Source organism: Galeopterus variegatus, unplaced genomic scaffold, assembly GCF_000696425.1.
Source record: "Galeopterus variegatus unplaced genomic scaffold, G_variegatus-3.0.2 Scaffold771, whole genome shotgun sequence".
NCBI lineage: Eukaryota > Metazoa > Chordata > Mammalia > Dermoptera > Cynocephalidae > Galeopterus > Galeopterus variegatus.
In genome coordinates this window covers 71770-93489 of record NW_007726882.1, presented here as the reverse complement: position 1 = coordinate 93489, position 21720 = coordinate 71770, and the positions used below count along the sequence as shown (strand labels likewise).

The 21720-nt window shown below is 35.8% G+C and overlaps 1 protein-coding gene across 2 annotated transcripts in view; it reads right to left on the bottom strand.

Moving 5' to 3' along the window:
• The window catches only part of XPOT (exportin, tRNA), a 38190-nt gene extending 16470 nt beyond the window's left edge, over nucleotides 1-21720 (bottom strand). The window contains exons 1-16 of one of the 2 annotated variants that reach the window (XM_008572267.1): nucleotides 21559-21720; nucleotides 18943-19076; nucleotides 13945-14027; nucleotides 11465-11521; nucleotides 10701-10770; nucleotides 9729-9947; nucleotides 8509-8693; nucleotides 8241-8409; nucleotides 6856-7092; nucleotides 5077-5115; nucleotides 4350-4412; nucleotides 3300-3424; nucleotides 2615-2759; nucleotides 2334-2453; nucleotides 1886-1980; nucleotides 1263-1332 (exon numbers count right to left, since the gene is read on the bottom strand). In XM_008572267.1, the coding sequence (XP_008570489.1) occupies nucleotides 1263-1332; nucleotides 1886-1980; nucleotides 2334-2453; nucleotides 2615-2759; nucleotides 3300-3424; nucleotides 4350-4412; nucleotides 5077-5115; nucleotides 6856-7092; nucleotides 8241-8409; nucleotides 8509-8693; nucleotides 9729-9947; nucleotides 10701-10770; nucleotides 11465-11521; nucleotides 13945-14027; nucleotides 18943-19076; nucleotides 21559-21631 (1884 nt within the window). In that variant the 5' untranslated portion in view covers nucleotides 21632-21720. The remainder of the gene's footprint in view (nucleotides 1-1262; nucleotides 1333-1885; nucleotides 1981-2333; nucleotides 2454-2614; nucleotides 2760-3299; nucleotides 3425-4349; nucleotides 4413-5076; nucleotides 5116-6855; nucleotides 7093-8240; nucleotides 8410-8508; nucleotides 8694-9728; nucleotides 9948-10700; nucleotides 10771-11464; nucleotides 11522-13944; nucleotides 14028-18942; nucleotides 19077-21558) is intronic. The other variant, XM_008572268.1, reaches the window with a different exon arrangement.

Sequence of the window (21720 nt, the reverse complement as noted above, 5' to 3'; positions counted from 1 at the left end):
TCCCCATTAAGAAATTATATAAAAGCAGATAAATTATGTGGTGGTTTTTCTATGAAAGAATTCTCCATCCCTTGAGAGAAATGTCCCTATTTAAAAGTAACTAATGCATTTACTAAATATCTGCTGGGACTTATCACTGCTCTAGGAGTTGAGAACACAAAGATGAAGTGGCTGGGTAAATACAGGGTCCTCTCAAAATGGGTACTCATAGCCCTATTAAGTGGTCAATATTCAGAAGAGCAATTTGAATCAGGTGTTTTTATATACTGAGAAAGAACTGGAGGTATAGTACAAGTCCTTGTTTATATGTACTGCATGAAAAACATGAAAAATTTCCATTATCTGTAAGACAAAATGGCTTCTTGAATGCCTAAGTCTTATGGATCAGTGTGAACTGCCAAAAAAATTAGAATTAACTGGGTGAAGTTCTTTAATACAGTGGTTTCTGTCATATGCAAAGACAAATCAATGATATAATTCACCAGTAACCTTTCATGCAGTGAAATCACATAATCTTCGTAACCTAAATACTGACACTTACTTAAAAAAATCAAAACTATTTTATGCTTAACACTTTTCAAGTGGCACCTGTAGTAGTAACTTTTATTAAATGAGGGGCAGTATTTTGCTTTACACAAAAACACATGTAAGTCAAAATGTATTTACAAAGTACCTCAACAAATCTTTCTAGTGAAATGGACACCAAAATATTCAGATCAATCTGAAGTTACCGAGAAACACTTTGCTCTAACAGTAGTAGTTGCTGAGAATGGCTAATATGATTATACTACTAAATAGACAACAATTTAGAAGATAAATTTTTTCTTTTCTGTAAAATACTTCAACAACATTTGATGTACAGAGAGAGCAGACTATACCCCATGCTGCCAAATGTATCAGTCAACTCTTAATTTTACTACTAAATAGACAACAATTTAGAAGATAAATTTTTTCTTTTCTGTAAAATACTTCAACATTTGATGTACAGAGAGAGCAGACTATACCCCATGCTGCCAAATGTATCAGTCAACTCTTAATTCCTTTCCATTATTATGTTTTGTTTACTTTATCAACAGAATTTTGTTAAATAGTGCTAACCAACCCTTTAAAACACACACACACACACACACACACACACACACACACACACACACACACACACACACGTCCAACTACCAGTTTTAAAAAAATGCCCACAAGTGGCTAATGGTGTATGCTGCCTCAATATTTGGGGAAAATACCTCGGAAGGATAGATACTTACAGGTGGAGAAAACTCTAATAAATCTTGTATTCTATTCAGAATGTCCTCAATGAAAGGATTCATTTGTTTACTGAATAAAGGCAAAAATGACAATCACAATTAATAATAGTGCTTGGAAAATTGCTACAATACCAAATCCCCCTTTAAGACAGAAATAAGAAAAAGTTAGATTCTAGGGTAGTCACTTTTGATTATTACGACTTCACCTATGATTAATTTTTTTTAAATGACCTCTTGCAATCTCATAAATCTAATAACGAGTTTTCATACCAAAAAATGTACTCGTAAGAAATAATACAAAACAGATTAGGTTCAAAACGTATTTTCAAGAAATATATTCTTTAGAATTTCAGAGAAGCTATATAGGGATCCACAGCAATTAAACTGTTAAATAACCAATGAATGTCATTAGTGATGACAGGTCTTACATATTGAAAGTATGCAAACAAACCACTTATTAGTGTTGAACAAATTATCCAACAAGCAAGAAAATAAGTCGTAGCATAAAAAGAAACATGCCTTAGAACAGAAAAAAATCTACCACAAGCTCTTAGGAATAATTCATGTTTCTTTAACAGCGTTAAAAAAAGAGCTAAACATTATAACTGAAATTTTATACTTACTTGAGAGATTTGACAAATCTAGAAAACAGGTAAGTAGTTCTACTCCGTACTTTTGCACTAGAATGCCGCAGACCCCTGTGATCTAAGAAAGCCATCTAAAGAAACAGAGACACTTTTACTATTTCTGCACTTAATCAAGGCTTTCATTACACCTTTCATGCTACATTTTTGTTCACATCAAATTTACTTCTTAGCTCCTAGAAGGCAGGGACCACATACAAGTAATTCTATACTATGCGCAAATTGGCCCTTGAGGACTTGCTTTAGATGACTGATTAGACAGAAAGTGTCTATTTTTAAAAAAATGAAGGAGGGGGTTTAGTTTCAATGTTTCAAAAATTTTTGAGAGCTTTTGGCTCTGAGAAAAGTTAGAGGAAAGATAGAATATTATCTGTTCATTAGCTGAAATACATGGAAAATAAAAATCCAGAGTAAAATGTATACTTACTAGTACACATGGAATGTGTTGAGGTTCAACTGTGAAAAACTTTTCATATCTAACAACAGTTTCGAAGAATTCCAATGTTACAGATGTATGTTGATAGGAACTGACTCCTGAGGTTACCAGCTAGAGAAGGAAAAGTTAAGAAACCTACCCTTATTTATTGCAACATCAAAATGCCCCAGTGTTAACAGATACTAAACTGTAACAATTAAGAAACTATTCCCCTTAGCTTATAGTGAAAATAGAAAATTATGTTCAAAATAAAATATCTTCAGTATACTTACAGTTCGCATCATATCCTGCAAAGCACTAGCTTTTGAAACATCACCTGAGAAGTGAGCACCATGAGATACTGGAAGAGCTTCTGCCAACATATACAGCAATCTTATTGCTACTTCAACTTCCATAAACCGTGTAGTCTGCCAATTCCTACCAAGGTATAGTATGTCAATGAGATCTGAACATAAACTTTTTATACAACTAGTGATGCATGGGATAAAAAGACATCAACAAAAGCCTCTTTAATTATTAAAAAGTCATAGCAGTTGTTAATTTTGCCAGACAACATAATGTATATCAAAAAAGTAGAAAGAAGCAAGACAAATAAAAGAGACAAGTTCATTGTTTCCAGAGACACACACATGATCTTAATTAATAAGTAATCTTGGTAAGTAATGGATTAATAAGTCATATGAATCACTCATTCTAGACTATCATCAGGGAGCAAAGGAAAAGAGGGGGGCTTATTACAAAAACAGTAACAATAGGGCCAGCCCGTGGCTCACTTTGGAGAGTGTGGTGCTGACAACACCAAGGCCACGGGTTTGGATCCCTATATAGGGATGGCCGGTTCGCTCACTTGGGAGAGCATGGTGCTGACAACATGAAGTCAAGGGTTAAGATCCCCTTAACAGTCATCTCTTAAAAAAAAAAAACAAAAAACAAAAACAAAACCGGTAACAAACTTACTGCAGTGTAGAACTAAAAACTCTGCGAACAGAAGCCAGCAGTAACTCTGGTGAAACTTGAGCAAGCCTATCCAACAGTAACTTCAGTTGTTTTCTATATTCTACAAACATGGCTTCATCTTCACCCTATGATATAGTTTAAAATCCTCATCTTAAAAACTTAAAACTCATATAAATGTTCAGTTCTCCCCCAGTTTTCTCATTTTCAAATTTTACACTTTTATTTTTTTATATAGGAAAACTTACTATGCTTCATAGCTTTTCCTCTGCTGCTCACAAATAAGCTATTTCTGAACATAGCAGTAGACCTCAAAAGCTAGCAACAGGTAAGGACAAGAGTCTAGAACAAGAATGGGTTCACACTGGGCTCTGAGACCTCTGGTACTTTCTTTATTCTTGTTCTATCTCAGTGTCCACTGTACAAAATAGTAATAATACTGTATGATTGGAGATATAAAATATTAGGAGCCTAGCACATCCTAAGTGCTTAGTGTGTGTGGGTCATCATCACTATTATCCTTTTACAGGCCAAAGTTTCTGAATGCCTGAGGGTAGGGAACAGAATACTGGAGCGCACAGTTAAACAACACATGTCATGACTGAGCCTCTAGAAAGCACCTGATGGCCCTTGTGTTTCACGGGGAACTGACCCACTAGCAACCTGGAAGAGACTTCTAACCAGACCAGTCCAGACAGTGCCTCATTCCCACTCTCCATACAGACTATAACTCAAGTCCCACTGACTGGGCCCTCAACTCATCACTCTTAATAGATACAAAGTGAGATATGACCATCAATAATACTGTCAATATTTTACTAAACTCAACACTACAAAGTGTTTTTAAAGATTTGTTAAAGGACAAAATATCAAAAATGAAGGATTAAGAGGCTTCCATTAATTTTGCCCAAGGTTAACATCAATATAAACAGGACTAATTTTTCAAATACTTCGTGTTCTAAAGGGCCCCAAAATAATAACTTGAAACATTAATTTGATGAAAGTAAACAATAAATTAAAACTAATTTATCTACTCAATGCAAAAATTCTTACCTCATTTTCAAAGTTATATTCTTCATCATAGGTCAATTTTTTCATAACGGCTAACATGATTGCCTAAAATTAAGAATAAAATAGCTTTTGTCAAATCAGTCTCCTTTAATCTGATATACGGTTATGCATTGCTTAATGACAGGGATATGCTTTGAGAAATGGACACTTAGGTGATTTCATCCTTGTGTGAATATCATACAGTGTAGTCACACAAACCTAGATGGTATAGCCTACTACACACCTATGCTATATGGTATAGCCTATGGTTCCTAGGCTACAAACACGTACACCATGTTACTGTACTGAATACTGCAGGCAACTGTAATACAGTAAGTTTCTGTGTATCCAACCATATCTAAATAAAGAAAAGGCACAATAAAAATACAGAATTATAATCTTATGGGACCACCACCATATATGTAGTTCACTGTTGACCAAAATGTTATGTGGCGCGTGACTATAATTTGAAATAACGCTACATTTCAAGGCAGACTGCTAATAAAGAAATCTATCATAGGTTTAAAAGATGCATAGAGGGCCGAGCCCGTGGCGCACTCGGGAGAGTGCGAAGCTGGGAACACAGCAGCGCTCCCGCCGCGGGTTCGGATCCTATATAGGGATGACCGGTGCGCTCACAGCGCTCACTGGCTGAGCACGGTGCGGCCGGTCTCAAAAAGGACAAAAAAATAAATAAATAAAATAAAAGATGCATAGAGAAGTCAATTACCTCTACATTGGCTTTTTGCTGATCCGAGAGCACTGTAAGCTGTTAAAAAGTAAGTAACAATTTATTAGGTTTCCAAAAGTTATACTTGCTTATAAGAATATTGCTCCAATCAATCAAGATCTTTTAAAACATGCACATAGCTTTTGGAGGGCAGTTTGACACCTGTCTATAATTAAAATGTAACCTAAAATCTAGCAATTCTGTTTCTAGTAAATAACTAGACATGTAGGTAAATACATATAGATGAATTTGATTGTTAAAAATACCTATAATGTATTCAGTAAAGAAGCAGGTTATTGCAGTGGGTTAGAAATCTTGATTCTCCTTTGATCTAAGAATAGGATTTTTAGGTAATGCATGAATGAGCCAAAAGGCTTGAGTAGGGGACGAAAGTCCATAAATAAGTTTGGCAAAAGCCATCTAATCAATTCTAATCACCGTTTAGGGATGGGATTGTGTACTTTGACTGTTTTAGGTTGCTGGTTTGATTCTTGCTTGAATGACTATTGACTATTCAACCTACTGATTGTTCTTTAGATATGTTAAGAAAACTGCTTGAATGCTGTTTAAATATGCTAAAGAAATTGCTGTAGGATGTATGTAGAAAAGAAATGTTTGCTAAGATCAAGCTTTTGTTGGTGAATCTCTTTAATTGCCTTATGGAATGTCATCTTGCTTGTTTTACTGAATGTTACCAGCCTATATTGTTAAACTATAACCCCACGTATGTTCTGTTCCTGTAACTTCCTGGTCTGGAAAATAAATGCAGGAAGAGAACCCCAATTTGTGGTTAATTTCCCAAATGAAAGGAATGCCTCTCTCTTGAGAGTTCCGGGAGATTCACCACTTCGGGGCTTCTCACTGCTCAGAAGAGTTGGGCTTTGAGTAATCTTTTGTGGCTCCATCACCCAGGGGAAGAGGGGTGACAAATCCATGGGAGGCAAAGCAACAGGTTATAGGACAGTAAAGGATGAAATCATCTTGCTTTTAAATAAAGCGAAACAAGTCTAGAAATCCATTAAGAGATACTTAGCAGGAGGCTGGCATTAGCTCAGTTGGTTAAGAGTGTGGTACTGATAACACCAAGGTCCAGGATTTGATCCCTATACAAGCCAGCCACATACCCACACCCACACAGTGAGATTACCAAGTTATCATATCTTTTCACATTGCCTAAAATTTCTTAAAGTATGCACGCACACATTACATTTATAACAATAAAACAGAAGTTAAACTCATTTTGGAAAAAATTATTTTAAGCTTGGCTTGTTTCATTTAATCCAATGCAAATAAAATAGAGATGTCTCCTCATCTAATATCATAATGAGAAGTTACTAATACTTTAAAATGCTTCATGCTATAATATGGAAACTAATACCACCTACATCTTAAGTTCTTATTGGAAGCAACTGGGAGAAAATCTTAATTGTAAAAAATTGTTTATAAAAAATGATGTATATGTAATTAAAATAATGAACCATGCTTAACAAAATTTCTACTGTCTTTAAAAATAAATACAGGGTCAAGATAAAAAAAATAACCTAAGCCTACAACTAACTCTCAAGCTTGTTAGTCTAGTAAATTTTAGAACCTAGCCACTCCTGTTTTCTGGCTAAGTTTAAAAAAAAAAAAAGAAGAAGAAGAAAATACACTAATATTTAACAGTAAATGTCTTTAGGTAGTAGAACTATGGCTATTTTCTTATTTCCATTTTTCCTGTATTTTCCAATTGTCCATGACTTCATATTATCTATGAGACAAAAAGAAAAAAGGTCTTACCTGTTTCAAAATATGAAGATAATCATAACAAAACCCAATAATGTTAGAGGAGATGTCGTCATCCTCATGAATTAGTAGCTGCAACATGAGTGCCACTTTTGTTTCAATAGCTTGTAGTGACTCTTGAGCATTATTGATATCCCCATTCTTAATTAATTTAGTCCAGCTAACTATCAATGACTGTCCCATTCCATTTACCAGCTTAGAAAATCTGGCAAGGAAGTCAACATCTTCTTCCTATAAGCAATCAAGACAGACCTCAATTTAATACCACTATCTAAGAGTAAGAGGGCAAACTCAAACATTATAATGATTCAAGTGCCAATTGCAGGATTCAATTTTAAACTGACACTAGACATTTAACAATTCTACCATTTTGACTAGAATTTTTAGAATTTGAATTCTGCTACTATTATTGTCCTTAAAGTAACTATTTTTAATGATTATAGTCACACAGACATTACCAGCTTTATGAAAGCTTAAAGAGATGTGATTTCAGAACCTTCTCCTCTCTAAACTGTTGAATTTAGTAAACATGCTCTACCAAAGTTAATGCTACTACATTATAGTATATATAACAATTTATAACTCCTTTCTGATACGATTTGAGCCTCAACTATCCAACAAGGACAGACAACTGCTATTACAATTTCCTACCTCAGGTCATATCAGTGTCAGAGCCAAAACTCAAACAGATTATTTCATTAATTACCTTTATGCTGTTCTATTGATAGAGGCTCTACTTTTGCCATTTTAGGTCTTTTATCAGGGACTAAATAAGCAATTATTAGAAATTTAAGAAAATGCTACTATTAGTCTGTAAGCAAGAAAAATACTAAAGCCATATAAATGACATATTGTCACTACAAAGATTTCTTAGTAATTCTTTGTCACAGCTAATATTAAAATAAAAACCTTTAAATTCTCTTTCAAAACTACTAACTTACCACACTGGGAGCCCCCACTCTCTTGGGGCTAAACTCTAACAGCTCAAATGAGTTAAGATTAAAAAAGTGATGAAAACACACATTTATGATTACTGAGTATAATTTTGGTCAAAATGCATCATCACGTAAATGATATAGGCCCTTGCTACTCAATGTATGGTCTATGGACCAAAACTGTCAGCATCACCTGGGAGTTTGTAAGAAACGTACAACAGCAGGCACCATCCCAGACCTTCAAGTTTAAGAACTGGTATAATCAACTGTCCAAGATAAATGCTACAGGTAACATTAGGGCTCCTGGATACACTGTTCTATTATTATTATTATCTCAAGGAGTTTCCAACATAAGAAAAAGAAAAAGCTATTATTATATATAAGTTACTACCTACCCTAGTTTGTTCTAATAATTTTCAAAACTTTATACATAAATTTGCTGACCTGGTCAATGCTGAAAAACCCAGCAGACTGTAATACTTGACACAAAGATTCTACTAGTTTCATTTTATCAACAGGATCCATTCCTTTATTTACAATTTCAAATAAACAGTCACATGCTTCTTCTCGTAGAACTTCTATTGACATATGACCTAGCAGCATATTTATAAACCTGGTAAAGGGAATAAAATTGGTAGAACAATTTCAAATTCATGGATATTAGATACCATATTTTGCAGGCTTATACTAAAAAAATTACAGGCATACTTACCTATCATTGGCTATAAGAGATAAGTCTATCCAAGAGACATAAGCCCCAACTACTTCAAGGCACTGACATGTAACTTCTGAATTAGTATACTGATAATTTTGTAAGATTTGGTACCATGATTCCACCAGATTTGGAATGCACTGTTCCCTCATGGTATCTTTTATTAGGGTATTCCTACGAGCCTCCTAAAAAACAAAACAGAACACAAAATACTCAACATAGATTACCTCACAAAATGTTTGACATCTGAATAGATGTACATGGTAACGTCCTTGACACTAACCTTCCAGACTTGTTAATGCATTCCCTGCCACTATTTCCTATTTATCAGCTCTAAAATCATATCCTGTGATTCTCTGTATTTCCTCTTTCTGTTCTATTCCTCAGCGCCGGACTTAATTTCTTATTAAATACAAACTATAAATAGGCATTACTTAGAAATCTTAAGCATGTGGTAAGTTATTTCTCAATATTATGTAAACATGACACTTAAACTATTAAGAATATGGCATTTACTTAAATGCACAATAATAATACCCTTTGAGTTACAAATATTTTCAAATACAATGACCTTAAATTATTATACATGCTTGAAGCTATTTCTATTGTGTCCTTTAACAATAAGGAGAACATTTACACAGGTTAATGAAAAAAAAGAGAAAGACTAAAGTGGTGGACTATGTGACTGAGAATACAGAAGAAGCCAGCACTGATAACTCATAAGCAATGCTTCTTTTTTACTCAGGAATTATAAAGCAGTACTAAATACAGACTAAATTTCTCAACAAATCCATAGACCAAAATCAATCTTGTATTTCACTGGAGAAAGTGTTTGCCTAGTTGTAAAAATCTAATGTAATACTCTAATTTCAACCTACATCCAAAAAAAATAAAATCAAGGTCTAGTTCCTTTGTAAAACAAAATAAATTTCTCAACAAATCCATAGACCAAAATCAATCTTGTATTTCACTGGAGAAAGTGTTTGCCTAGTTGTAAAAATCTAATGTAATACTCTAATTTCAACCTACATCCAAAAAAAATAAAATCAAGTTCTAGTTCCTTTGTAAAACAAAATTTATAATGTTGGGTAAGTTTATAATTATTCTCAAGAAAGTCTGTCTCAAAAAAAAAAAAAAGATCTCCCACTCGTTTTATTATGTGCCCATTATCTTCTATACAATCTACATTAAGAACTAAAAATTAATGGGAAGTCACTTGCCTCTGATGTATGCACCACATCACGATCCACCAACTCTGAATCAATAGCCATGAGGATACGGAGATACAGATCTACTCCCCTTGGATTTAGGTCCACTACTGACAGAATGTCAAAAAAAAACTTGGGCCATTTAGTGAGATATTCTGTAACAAAGAGCAAGGCGAAGACTTGGGCTGCTTTATTTCTTATAAAGGTCTTCTCTGGTTGAGGATTCAGCATCTGACAAAGAAATAGTCCATGAAATTAAATGTAAATTTAAAAGACTCAAAAACACATTGTTTTCCTATTATCATTAATAGGCAAAATTCCACCAAAATTCAACATGGTCCAGATTAGCTGTTCAACAAACTTATAATTATCAACATAATTAAGTGACTGGCCACACAGAGAAAAATCAAATGAACAAAGGTTCTAGTGGTTACTTCTCATTCTAATACTTTTAAAGTTTCATGTATAGAGTTTGAATAGTTGCTATGATTTCTCCTAAGAAAAAAATTCAATTATTTTTCTTCTACCTATTGCTTTTTAAGAAAAATAAAACTCTAGCCATACAACTACTTTCTCTGTTCAGATTAGCTAAAATTAAGCAAAAAGAACGTGCTGTGAATAGAGAACTCTAATGACCCCCTGAAACAGGCCCTTGTGAAGAGGCTGTCCAGGAGGACACCCTTAGGAGCCAAACAGAAAAGGAGCTTTTGCCAAGTAGTTAAAAAAAAAAAAAATTAAAACCAAAATTTCCACAGCGTGTCATGGAAAGCATGACAGGTTCAGTTATTGATATAATTTTAAATTATTGCTAAGTTTTCATCTACCCATCTAAAAGTGCCAACACCAGCACTTTTAAAGAAAGCTACAGAATCAAATGGAGGATAAATGATCAAAATCTTTGAGATAAAGTTGCAAATTCTTGCAAAAATAAAAATTTAAACATGTGGATGTGGTAATCTGAGGTACTGAACAAAACTATTTTACCTGAGCTTGAAGCCAAGATATGAGAGTCTCCCTAATTAGTTGTTGTTGAACAGCAGTTAGTTCTGAGTATCTGTTGAAAACAGAGAAAAGAAAAGAATAATGGCTATATTCCGTGTCTGTGGTTTTGAAAAGTAACAGCCTCATTTATTTGAAAGGGAAGATCTGTGTAGTACTCAATTACCTAAAGTTTCCTAAAATAAACTGATAATGCCTCTCATTACTAATTTAAAGAAAAGATAGGAATGGGAGTGGCAGGTAAGGTATCAGTATCAATCTTTGATTTGTGGTTCAGTTCATGTTGAAACAAAGTGACAGCTACACAATTATTCAAATGGAAACATACTCATATTCTGAGGTCTGTAGTCTACAGAATAAATCAACAGGGCAAACTAACAGTCCTCTCAGCAATGATTCATTGTCCTTAATTAAGGCAGGAGTTCTGAACACAAATGCCCATGCTGCCACTCAACTCTAACAGAGATCTGTTATGTAGAAAAATAGTCCTGGTGTTGCTACATCTTTTAATTTTTCCACAGAAGCTTGAAATCTAGATTTTTCTATAAAAATGTCTAGCTTTTTATATGTAACCAACTAAATTTATTTTTAAAACACTTTGGGATAAATCAAAACGTATCTATAATTTGGATGTGACTTATACACTGTCAATTTACAACCTGAATTATGGTTTCCTCAAACAGGGAAAAACTAAATAAAAAATGGCCTCTCCCCACAAATCTGAGTCAAAACAGTAAGAAAGGCCTTACTTGTATTTAACTTGATGTTCCAATACTTGAAAGCAGAAAAACTTTATGTGATCATCACTGAAAATGGAAAAAAAAAAAAAAATGAGATAAGCAGAATATGAATTGGGGAAAACAAATCAAAGGCAAAATATTAATGAATAACACAGTTGAAAAGTTTCTCAAACTCGACCTTTGGCTTGTTTTCTACATACTGATCTCACTTTATAACGTTTGTTTAAAAAGCTAAGAGAACTCTAAATGTTATGCAATATTCAATATTCCCATTAAATTTGGCAGACAAAATAACCAAAAAACTAAGTTGCACCTTAAATATAGTGCTTTGTAAACAGAAAGCATTCCCCCTGAATTCCAGATGTTAGGATTCCTGGCACAATTCCTACATTTAACAATAGAAAGGTTAGGTGTAAAATGACAAATGGTAGAACAGCCAGAGACTGAGTCAAATCAGAGATAGTCATCCAAGTCCTACTTAAAATTCAACTCTAAACAAACAAACAAAAGAGAGAAAAAAAAAAACTTCAACTCTAGTTAGTTCTACTGCAGCCAAATCCAAAACAAGTAGGTCCATGTGGATTATAGGTCCAGCCTCAAAGTTCATGCAGTAAAATGAATACACATATATTGCCCTTATAAGATGGGAGAAAAATTAACATCCATCAATTATCCACTTCTAATTGTCTCTCTAGGAGGATGCAGAGTCTCTGACAAACTCCCTTTAGAGATCAACAACCTGGGCTGGCCTGGTGGCGCACTCACGAATGACAATGAAGCCTTAACTGAATTATATGATTTATTTTTTCCACTAAAAAATAAACTACAGGAAGCTTTAAATAAAAGCCAGCTTTTATTTATTCTAAGACATAGGGTAGGTATTCTCGATACCAACCTTCACTAAACTGAAGCACTCTAAAACACAGACTGATAGATTCGGCACTCCCAGAACTCCAGCCAGGAGGCTGCTACTAACCCCATGTACTTCTGCTCCCACCAGTGAGCTGTTTACTGCTAGTCAGTTGTGTTTTCCCCAAGCCTCAATATACCAGTTGTACTTCTTTTGTAGGAAAGTAACTTAATTAACTATTATATAAACTAGTAAAATAAATACAGTAAGAGAGATCCTACTTCTGTAAAACTTAAGTTGAGTGCTTTAAAAAGACGACTTCATAGAAAGTCACATTGCAGAGGGGAAAAAAACCCTGCACATATTTGATATGGGCTAGATAACCAGAAGACTTGGGAGAGAGGGGCAAACAACTAAAAAAATCTAGGAATCTGCCCCATTGTTCCTCCATCCACTACAGAGATCCAAAGTGGAAATTGCAGAAGATAGATCATGGGTGTGATCAGCATAAAAATGATAAAGTGAATGCTAGTGGCATATACACAAAGATAAGACTTTGGTTTAATATCAAAAGACTGGAAAAATGAATGATTTTATACTTTAAGTTAAACTCAAAAATTAAGATATATATCATTTATGACTGCATCCTTTATCAACTTTAGAAAACCAACTATCACTCCCAATCATAAGAAGACATGGAAGTTTTTACTCTCCTCTATTCCAGCTGGAATTTGCGGTAAGGTACACAACATAATATGGCAAAGGATAGTTCTACTGAAAAGAACTATCTGAAATGGCCAAATTATTAGTTTACTATTTTTCTCATTTCTACACTGAATGACTACATATTAATGGTTTTCCCCAAAAATGTTTTCCCATAAAATGTTTTTACAAAAAAGCTTTCCAGGATCAGGAACCCCCACCCACACCCAGGCACACCACCAGCACCCCGGCGCCCTGCCTGGGAGCCCAGGACATCACCTGGGAGCCTGGGGCATTGAGCTGGGGCCCAGACCACTCCCGCCACTGGCACACTGCCAGCACCAAGGAACATGCCAAAAACATCACATCCATGTGGCTTGCCCACCACAGCCACCACAGTAACCATGGCTGCCGTGAAAGTGGCTAGACGTCACAACCACCATGCAGATGGTCCGCCAGCCACTGTAGTGCATCAACACAAGGAGAGTCACCAGCAGAACCAAAGAAAAGAAGAGGATGTCTCTCCCCAAAAATCCCATTCCAACGTGACAGAAGAAGCATCTGCTCTATGATAATATTGGGGGACCTGAACACAACTTTCAGCGCTGAACAGATCATCTAGGCAACAAATCAACAGAGTAACCATTACTCTTTCAGAGGGAGAGAGAAATCTAGGGTTATCAGTGGCAGGAGGGGGGAGGTAGAGGGTATACGGAGAGATTGGACAAGGGGCATAAACAATAAGTACAATTTGTAACAATATACATGCCACTAATATTGATTTGATCAACATATGTCAACACTGAATCCCCCAAATATGTATAACCAATTATTATTCAATTAAAAAAAAAAACTTCCCCAATACAGGTAAATTTAACAGCTAAGATTATAGTAACTTAAATTCTTCTAAGAGTCATGCAGATTTTGTCTTAATTACCTGTATGTCCTCTGGGCTAGAGCTTCTGCACACACTTGCCAGGCATCTGGGGAAATCTTTAACTGCTCAAAATAGGCTAGTGCCTGTAAGATTGCAAAACAGAAAAACACTTTTGGAATAGTCAATCTCACTGCCCTACTAATACTAAACAAAATATTATGGGAGTAATAAACCAATAACAAATCAGTGAATTTAATAGAAAAATAGCTAAAACATTGAATTCAGGCTTCTGAACATGTGTAGCTTAGAAAAAATATTAAGTAAAAAACAAATCCCATCAGGTACATACACAAATTCTGTTTCTTTAAAGCAAAGGAGACAACACATAAGTGTCCTGCAGACTACACTGGGTTATTATGAGGACTGAAAGAGAAAATGCACAACTGCTTTGTCAAGTGCCAAGCTACTGAAGTATATGCAATTATAAAATGTATACAGAGGGTATTTTTCTTATTTAATAGCAAATCTGCTATTAAAGAGGTGATTATAAAAGACAAAACATACTGGGTACACCATCTGACGAACTGTTACACAGAAAAGGAGAGTATTTTAACTCTTCAATGATATATAAATTCCCCTAAAAAGAGATTAAAATTGGAGTACAAATGCATGATGTAAATTTTGGGAAAGTATCAAATAAGTGAAAAGGTAAAAGCTTTAGGAAACATTTCTCATCTCTCTGTTCATGAATGCAGGGCCTTATAATCAGAAGGTAGACTATATGCTAACAGAGAACATGTACACTCTAGAATGGATGCAGCACCAAATCCATATGCCATCTATCAGACTGTCGGGAAAATGAGAGTTCCACCTGCCACTGATTTCCATAACAGGTTTCACATAACAATAGACAGATAGTAAAGTAATCTCAACAACATATAAAAAAATATCTCAAACAGTCAAGAAAATTACACACAAATTAGAAACAAGGCTAGATGACATTAAAGCAATTATGTACTGAAACAAACCTTGCATATTTATGTATATATGTACAGACACATATATACATAACATATACGTATATTCATAATATACACATATATACATATACACATGATACATGGGGTTGAAAGAAATATATTTATACATATATACATGTATATATATATATATATATATTTATACATATACACATGTGTATGTGCATATATATATTTATACACACACACATATACACACACTGGGTCAAGATATAAAATTATTTTTTCCTTAGGTGATAGTTTCCTGTATTATGCAACTGTATGAATGAGGAAATGGGTTTTTATATGTGGCCTCAATTGCTGCTCATTGATGGAGGACCAGGTAAATAAAAGTGATTACATTATGACCAGCAAATACTATTTAAGTATAAATGTGGTATAATGAAAAATACATTTGGTCTTTGCTACAGTTCCTGGCACAGAGCTCCAAAAACCCTTGGAATTTCCTGAGTGATAGAACTGGTTTTTGTTATTTATGAGTACCTTTGGATCACACCAGAGTTTATGCTAATAAGGTGACTTGGGTGGGGCCCCTAGACAGCCTCAGGATAGGGATGGTCACCAGAAAGACCAAGTGATTATAGGGTTGGAACTTTAAGCCCCAGTCACCAACCTCTGGAAAGGGAAGGAGAAACTGGTGATTAAAATTTGTAAAAACTAGGGCTGGCCCATGGCTCACTTGGAAGGTGTGGTGCTGATGGCACCAAGGCCATGGGTTCCGGTCCCTATATAGGGATGGCCAGTTGGCTCACTTGGGAGAGCATGGTGCTGACAGCACTAAGTCAGCGGTTGAGATCTCCTTATGGGTCATCTTTAAAAAATAAAATAAAATTTGTAAAAACTCTTGAACTTTAGGATGGTGAACACACTGAGGTGCTGGGAGAGTGGTACGCCCGCAGAGGTCATGAAAGCTTTGTGCGCCCCTTCCCACATGCATCCCTTCCATTTGGCTGTTGCTGAGTTGTATTCTTTATAATAAATCGGTAATAGTAAGTGAACTGTTTTCCTGAGTTCTGTGAGCCATTCTAGCAAATTACTGAACCCAAGGAATCAGACAAATGGGAACCCTCCGGTTTATATCCAGTCATACAGAAGGTTCTGGACTTGAGATTAGCATCTAAAACAGGGGCTCAGTCTCCATTGTGGGATCTGAGGCTAACTCATGGTAATGTCAGAGATGAACTGAACTGCAGGACACCCAGTTGGTATCCATAAAATCAGAGAATTGGTTGTTGGTGTAGGAAAACAACCTACCTAGAGTAAATAATGGCTCTTAAGAGTCCAGGCAGCTGTACATGACTCTAACTCACTTGTTTTCTAACAGAGGTCCTTGAAACCTAGGGTTTCCTTTAGGAATACCTTAGGGGACAAGGTGGGGGACAAGGCAGAAGTCAATTATGCATGTTGTGTTACCACCTAATATTTGACTTACAAAAAAGAGCAGAGGGATGTTTCAGCTGCTAAAATTGCCACTGACATGTCATTTTCTTTAAATAATAGCAGGTTTTAAGCCAAAGATGGGTATTCTATTTTAAAAAAGGGGGCAGGGAATGGGAATAATCTGAAAGTTTTCATTTTTTTTTAAAAAGATGACCGGTAAGGGGATCTTAATCCTTGACTTGGTGTTGTCAGCACCACGCTCAGCCAGCGAGCGAACCGGCCATCCCTATATGGGATCCGAACCCGGGGCCTTGGTGTTATCAGCACCACACTCTCTTGGGTGAGCCATGGGCCGGCCCTGAAAGTTTTCATTTTTAACTGAAGTCTTTGTATTCTGAATCCTGGTATTACTAGCATTTAAAAAGAAAAATTCTGTGGCAATGATGAACAAATTCTAGCTTTCCTCACTTGGTTCTTCCATCTGGTACCCTTTTTCTAATGCTTTACTGCCTCTAAGTGGCAACGGTTTAGTTTCATTTACTGTCCATGTGGAAAACAGAACTACAGATAGACAACTCAGTAGGTGGGTTTATTTTGCCACCAAACTGAATTACATTCCCACTACTTCTGAAATGCAACATCAGAACTATCAGAATTTACTTTCCCTTAAGATTCCTTCTTTTTCATCCTAATTTTAAATTCTGTTACTCAGGTTGACTTACTGGGATATCAAATTAAGCCTAGACCTGGATGCCCAGAATGGCTATGACTGACAGAACCCATTTTTTTTTGACAAAATAAAATGTACAACTTTTGTATTAAAACCATTAACAATGTATTGGTTTTACTTTTCTAAAAAAACCATTAAGGCACATTTTTAAAAACCTGCCAGATGCTGGAATTTTAAAAAAAACCAAAAGACTTCAAAAAAGGCACATAAAAATAACAGGAAATGCCACTGAATAAACAAATAAACAAATGGTCAAACAAGGCCACTGAATAACTAAAGAGTCAAATTTTAGTTATAATAAGCATTCAATACCAAGCTACTGATGCTTCAACTATGTTTGAAGGTAGGTAGTACCCTGAAACACCCCTTTTTTGTAAGTGAAATATTAGGTGGCAACACAACATGCACAATATTTGAAAAGAAATACTTGTTTACACACAGAAGACATGGACACTTAATGTTTTTTGATATCCTAACTAATTTACTAGGTATTTTGTAATTAGCCAGATACTTAAATCTCAATTCCTGTTATTGTCCTATTTCTGGAGGGCTAGTTACCTATTTAATAGCAAAGGTATGCACATGGCACTACTATGTTAGAAAATACTTGGGATTTAAAAAAAAAGATGACCAGTAAGGGGATCTTAACCCTTGACTTAGTGTTGTCAGCACCATGCTCTCCCAAGTGAGCTAACCGGCCATCCCTAGATAGGGATCTGAGCCCATGGCCTTTTGTCAGCACCATGCTCTCCCAAGTGAGCTAACCGGCCATCCCTATATAGGGATCTGAGCCCATGGCCTCGGTGTTACCAGCACCACACTCTCCCAAGTGAGACAAGGGCCGGCCCTCTTGGGATTCGTTTTTTATTACTTTAAAAAATTTCTGCTTAAAAGCAGAACAAAAACTGCTATAATATTTAGTGAGATTGTTAACCTTGTATTGCTCATTTATAAAAAGTATTCTTTGCTGTGAGAAGTAAAGAAAGAGAATATGCCTCTCCTTCTACTTACCCTATACTTCAGAACGCCCACATCTTTAAAAAATGAATTATAGGCTTATTCTTTAGATTCTTCTTTTATTATTCAGCCATAGTCATGATTATAGTTGTAGGCTACACTATGTTTAATTGTTTACATTTATCCAAATATCCCAGCTCTTCATAACTGATTCCTTCTCAAGTTGTCATTTTAAATAACCTAAGACATAGCATATCTTAACCGCTTTACATGTCTGCCTGGACTAAACAACAAGGATGCAAAATATCACTAACTCAAGCATTAAACAACTTGTATAGTTCAAGCCATGCAATCAGAAAATAAAGCATGCATATCTGCTACTATGAAAAGTTCTTTGAACAATCTTCTGTATTACAACATTTATTTATTTATTTATTTATTTATTTTGTCTTTTTTTTTTTTTTCGTGTCCGGCAACGGATCGCAACCCTCAGTGTTGTGCCCGTACCGGATCGGGACCGGCAACGGGATCGCAACCCTCAGTGCCGCATCCGCACCTCGCTCAGCCAGTGAGTGGGAACCGGTCTGCACGTGGGATCAGAACCCTCGGCGGGAGCACCACCGCGCTCCCAAGTGGCGCACTGTATAAGTGCGCCACCGGGCGGCCCATGTATTACAACATTTAAATAATTAGAAATAATGACTGATGTTGCATAAATACCTGCCTGGAATCACGTGAGATTTTAATACTTTTGTTCAGCCAACTAAATAAAAAATAAATCACAACACTGTTTCTGTATCCAGAATATATTCAGATACCTCAAATTTGCTTGTCTCTATTCATTTCTATCCAAATTAGACCTTTATCATGAAATGTATTTTTTATTCAAGTCCTCTAATGCAAATCTGTGGTAACATGCTTTTAAAAAAACGACTAAGCAGACCAACTTACCCTTTGTCTAAAGTCTGAATCAGCATTTGGATTTAGCCCTAAAAGAGCCTGTTCATCCATCCCTGCTGCTATACTTGGAGTTTTCTGATCACAATAGGCGTGCCCTCTGATCCCACAGAAGAATCCACGAACATCTGCACACAAAAAACAAAGTTGAAAGAAAACAATACTTGATAAACAAAATAGACGCTTATCCAGAATATCGTAACAAGTGAATAAAATTATGCAAAGAAGTTTAAGTGTTTAAAGAATGTATTTTGAAACTTACCCAAATTACAACTAAAGGAGCCTAAGTCTCAGAAGACTGAACCCTGCTAAATACTCCACTAATGTGAAATTTCTAAAAATCTATAAAGTATGCCATGCCATTAAGGTTCTCAAGTTTTCTTTTTTTTTTTTAAAAGATGACCGGTAAGGGGATCCTAACCCTTGACTTGGGGTTGTCAGTACCCCGCTCAGCCAGTGAGCGAACCGGCCATCCCTATATGGGATCCGAACCCGGGGCGTTGGTGTTATCAGCACTGCACTCTCCCGAGTGAGCCTCGGGCCGGCCCCTCAAGTTTTCTTATTCTTCAAGATCTTCAATAAAGTACAGAAAGTATTTTCTACTATAAATAATAGAAGTGTCTAATTCATGCAGTGTTGCTTATTATCTCCCGTACTTAAAAATACAATTGTGCAACTATATATTAAGCAAAAACAAATCCAGATTATTTATTATAGTAATTATAACAATTTGTCTACTTCCAGATTCCAATATCACAAACCTTTTAAAAAAAATTTAGAATGGCTGACCTCAGAGTTTAATATCTTATGGGAGTGTTTACAAAGTACTGCAAGAGAAGTCGAATGAAAGAGGAAGGAGGAGGGGGTAGGAATGAAAAAACAGTCATTTAGCTTTTGAACAATGGAATAGTTGTGCCTTTTATAGATCTCCACTTTTGCCAGCTAATTCTAGAAATGTACTTCAAATAATTTTTTTAAATAGTAGACACAAAAATTCACAAATGACTTAATGCTGACTATTCTTATTTAAGAACATTTAAAAAAATTTCTGGAAAGTAAGCCACTTCTTTACAATACAGGGTCTAACATTCTCAGATAAGAACATGAAAAGCCCCAAAAGGTGGTTTAGTTTTTGACAGAATATATATTTATTCTATTATATATATATTCTAATATATATTTATATTTATTTGAGCAAACACTGAACAAACTCTTAAATGATGTGGAAATCACATTTATTCTCTCGAGACCCATGAGGTAGGGAGACCAGGCTTTACTACTCCCATTACAAGGCTGTAAGGTTTTTTGTTTTTTAAATTATCATAACCAAAGATTTCCTAAAGAGCCCAAAGAGACTAATTGGGTGGGGAGTCAGGGGGGAGCACAGCCTTTTAGGAATGGCAAGGCCAGGATCACATCCAGGTTACAGGACCCATACTACAATGTACTTTTTCTGTCTGTCTTCCCCTGGGCCTGCTGGAATCGAGCCGACAGCATTGGAGAAGAAAGCTCAGCCCCATCTTACAGCTCATATCATACTTGCAGACTACAGCAAGGCAGTGTAACTCCCCACTTTCCTCAGGATTGAGATCTAAACACTTTTGAATGTTAATGCCTCACCATTCTGCACCCCAACTCATCTAGGCCACTGATGCTGAACCACATGGCAGTTCTCCAGTGGTATTCTACCTTTCATCTTTGCACACACTGCTTTTTCTTGTTACTTGGTTAACCCCTGCCTTTCCTTCAAAATTTCAATTAGAGATCACCTTTTTCAAGAACACATTGTTCAACCTTCCCAAATTGAACTAAATGCCCCTATACTAAGAACTGCTATGCTGTCACTGTCAGCTTCCTAGTTTTCAGGCAAGGACCGTCTTGAATATGTGTTACTATGTACCTAGGACATAGTAAAACATAGGTTTTGTATTTGTAAAGACCCAGGTTTGCATTCCAATCTTGCCATTTTTTAACTGGGGCCATGTGGACAACATACAAAGCCTGAGAGACCTTTCCATGAAACAGAAAAAAGACCTCATAAAGTTGTAAAGACTTCATTGAGACATGCAAAGTATGTCCGCACATAGTGGGCCGTCGATAGGTTACCTATAATTCAGAGGTAGGCACACAGAGGATGGGAACTACCTGGAGCATTCTTACATCATACTAGTAGATTAGCATTTTTTTCCCCCCAAGAACTCTTTATTTCTCTCGAACAGATCAGAAAACACGAAAAAATTGGCCAAAAATTGATTGGCCAAAAATGATAAAATCTGATGACCATTCTCCTGAAAAATGCTCACACAGAGAGAAAAGACAATTTCAAAGTTTCTATGAATCCCAAATTGAGAAAACCTATAAAAGCTTCCTTGAATTTGCCATGGCTTTAGGGAAAATTGCTTAACCTTGATCAAGTCACTCTGATCCTATAAAGAGAAAAAACAAGCGCTCCTAAGTAAAAACATTGCCAATAAACAACCAAAGGAAACAAACTTGTTACAGTTATCAGTACAGAAAAAATCCCCCAGAGGAGGCTTTTGGATAACCAATAAACAATGGAACATGGTAAATGACCAGCGTGTGTGCAAACAACTAAGAAGTTACACTTACGTGTAACTTTCCCAGGAAAAGGCTGTGCGGGAACACATATTCCAACACGATTTAGCTGTGCAGGCTTAATCATTTGTTACAAATGCGGTAAACACTTACGCATCTTGAAAAGGCTCTGGGGAAGGCTAGCAACATACTTAAAACATTAAGCCCTAACTTTTC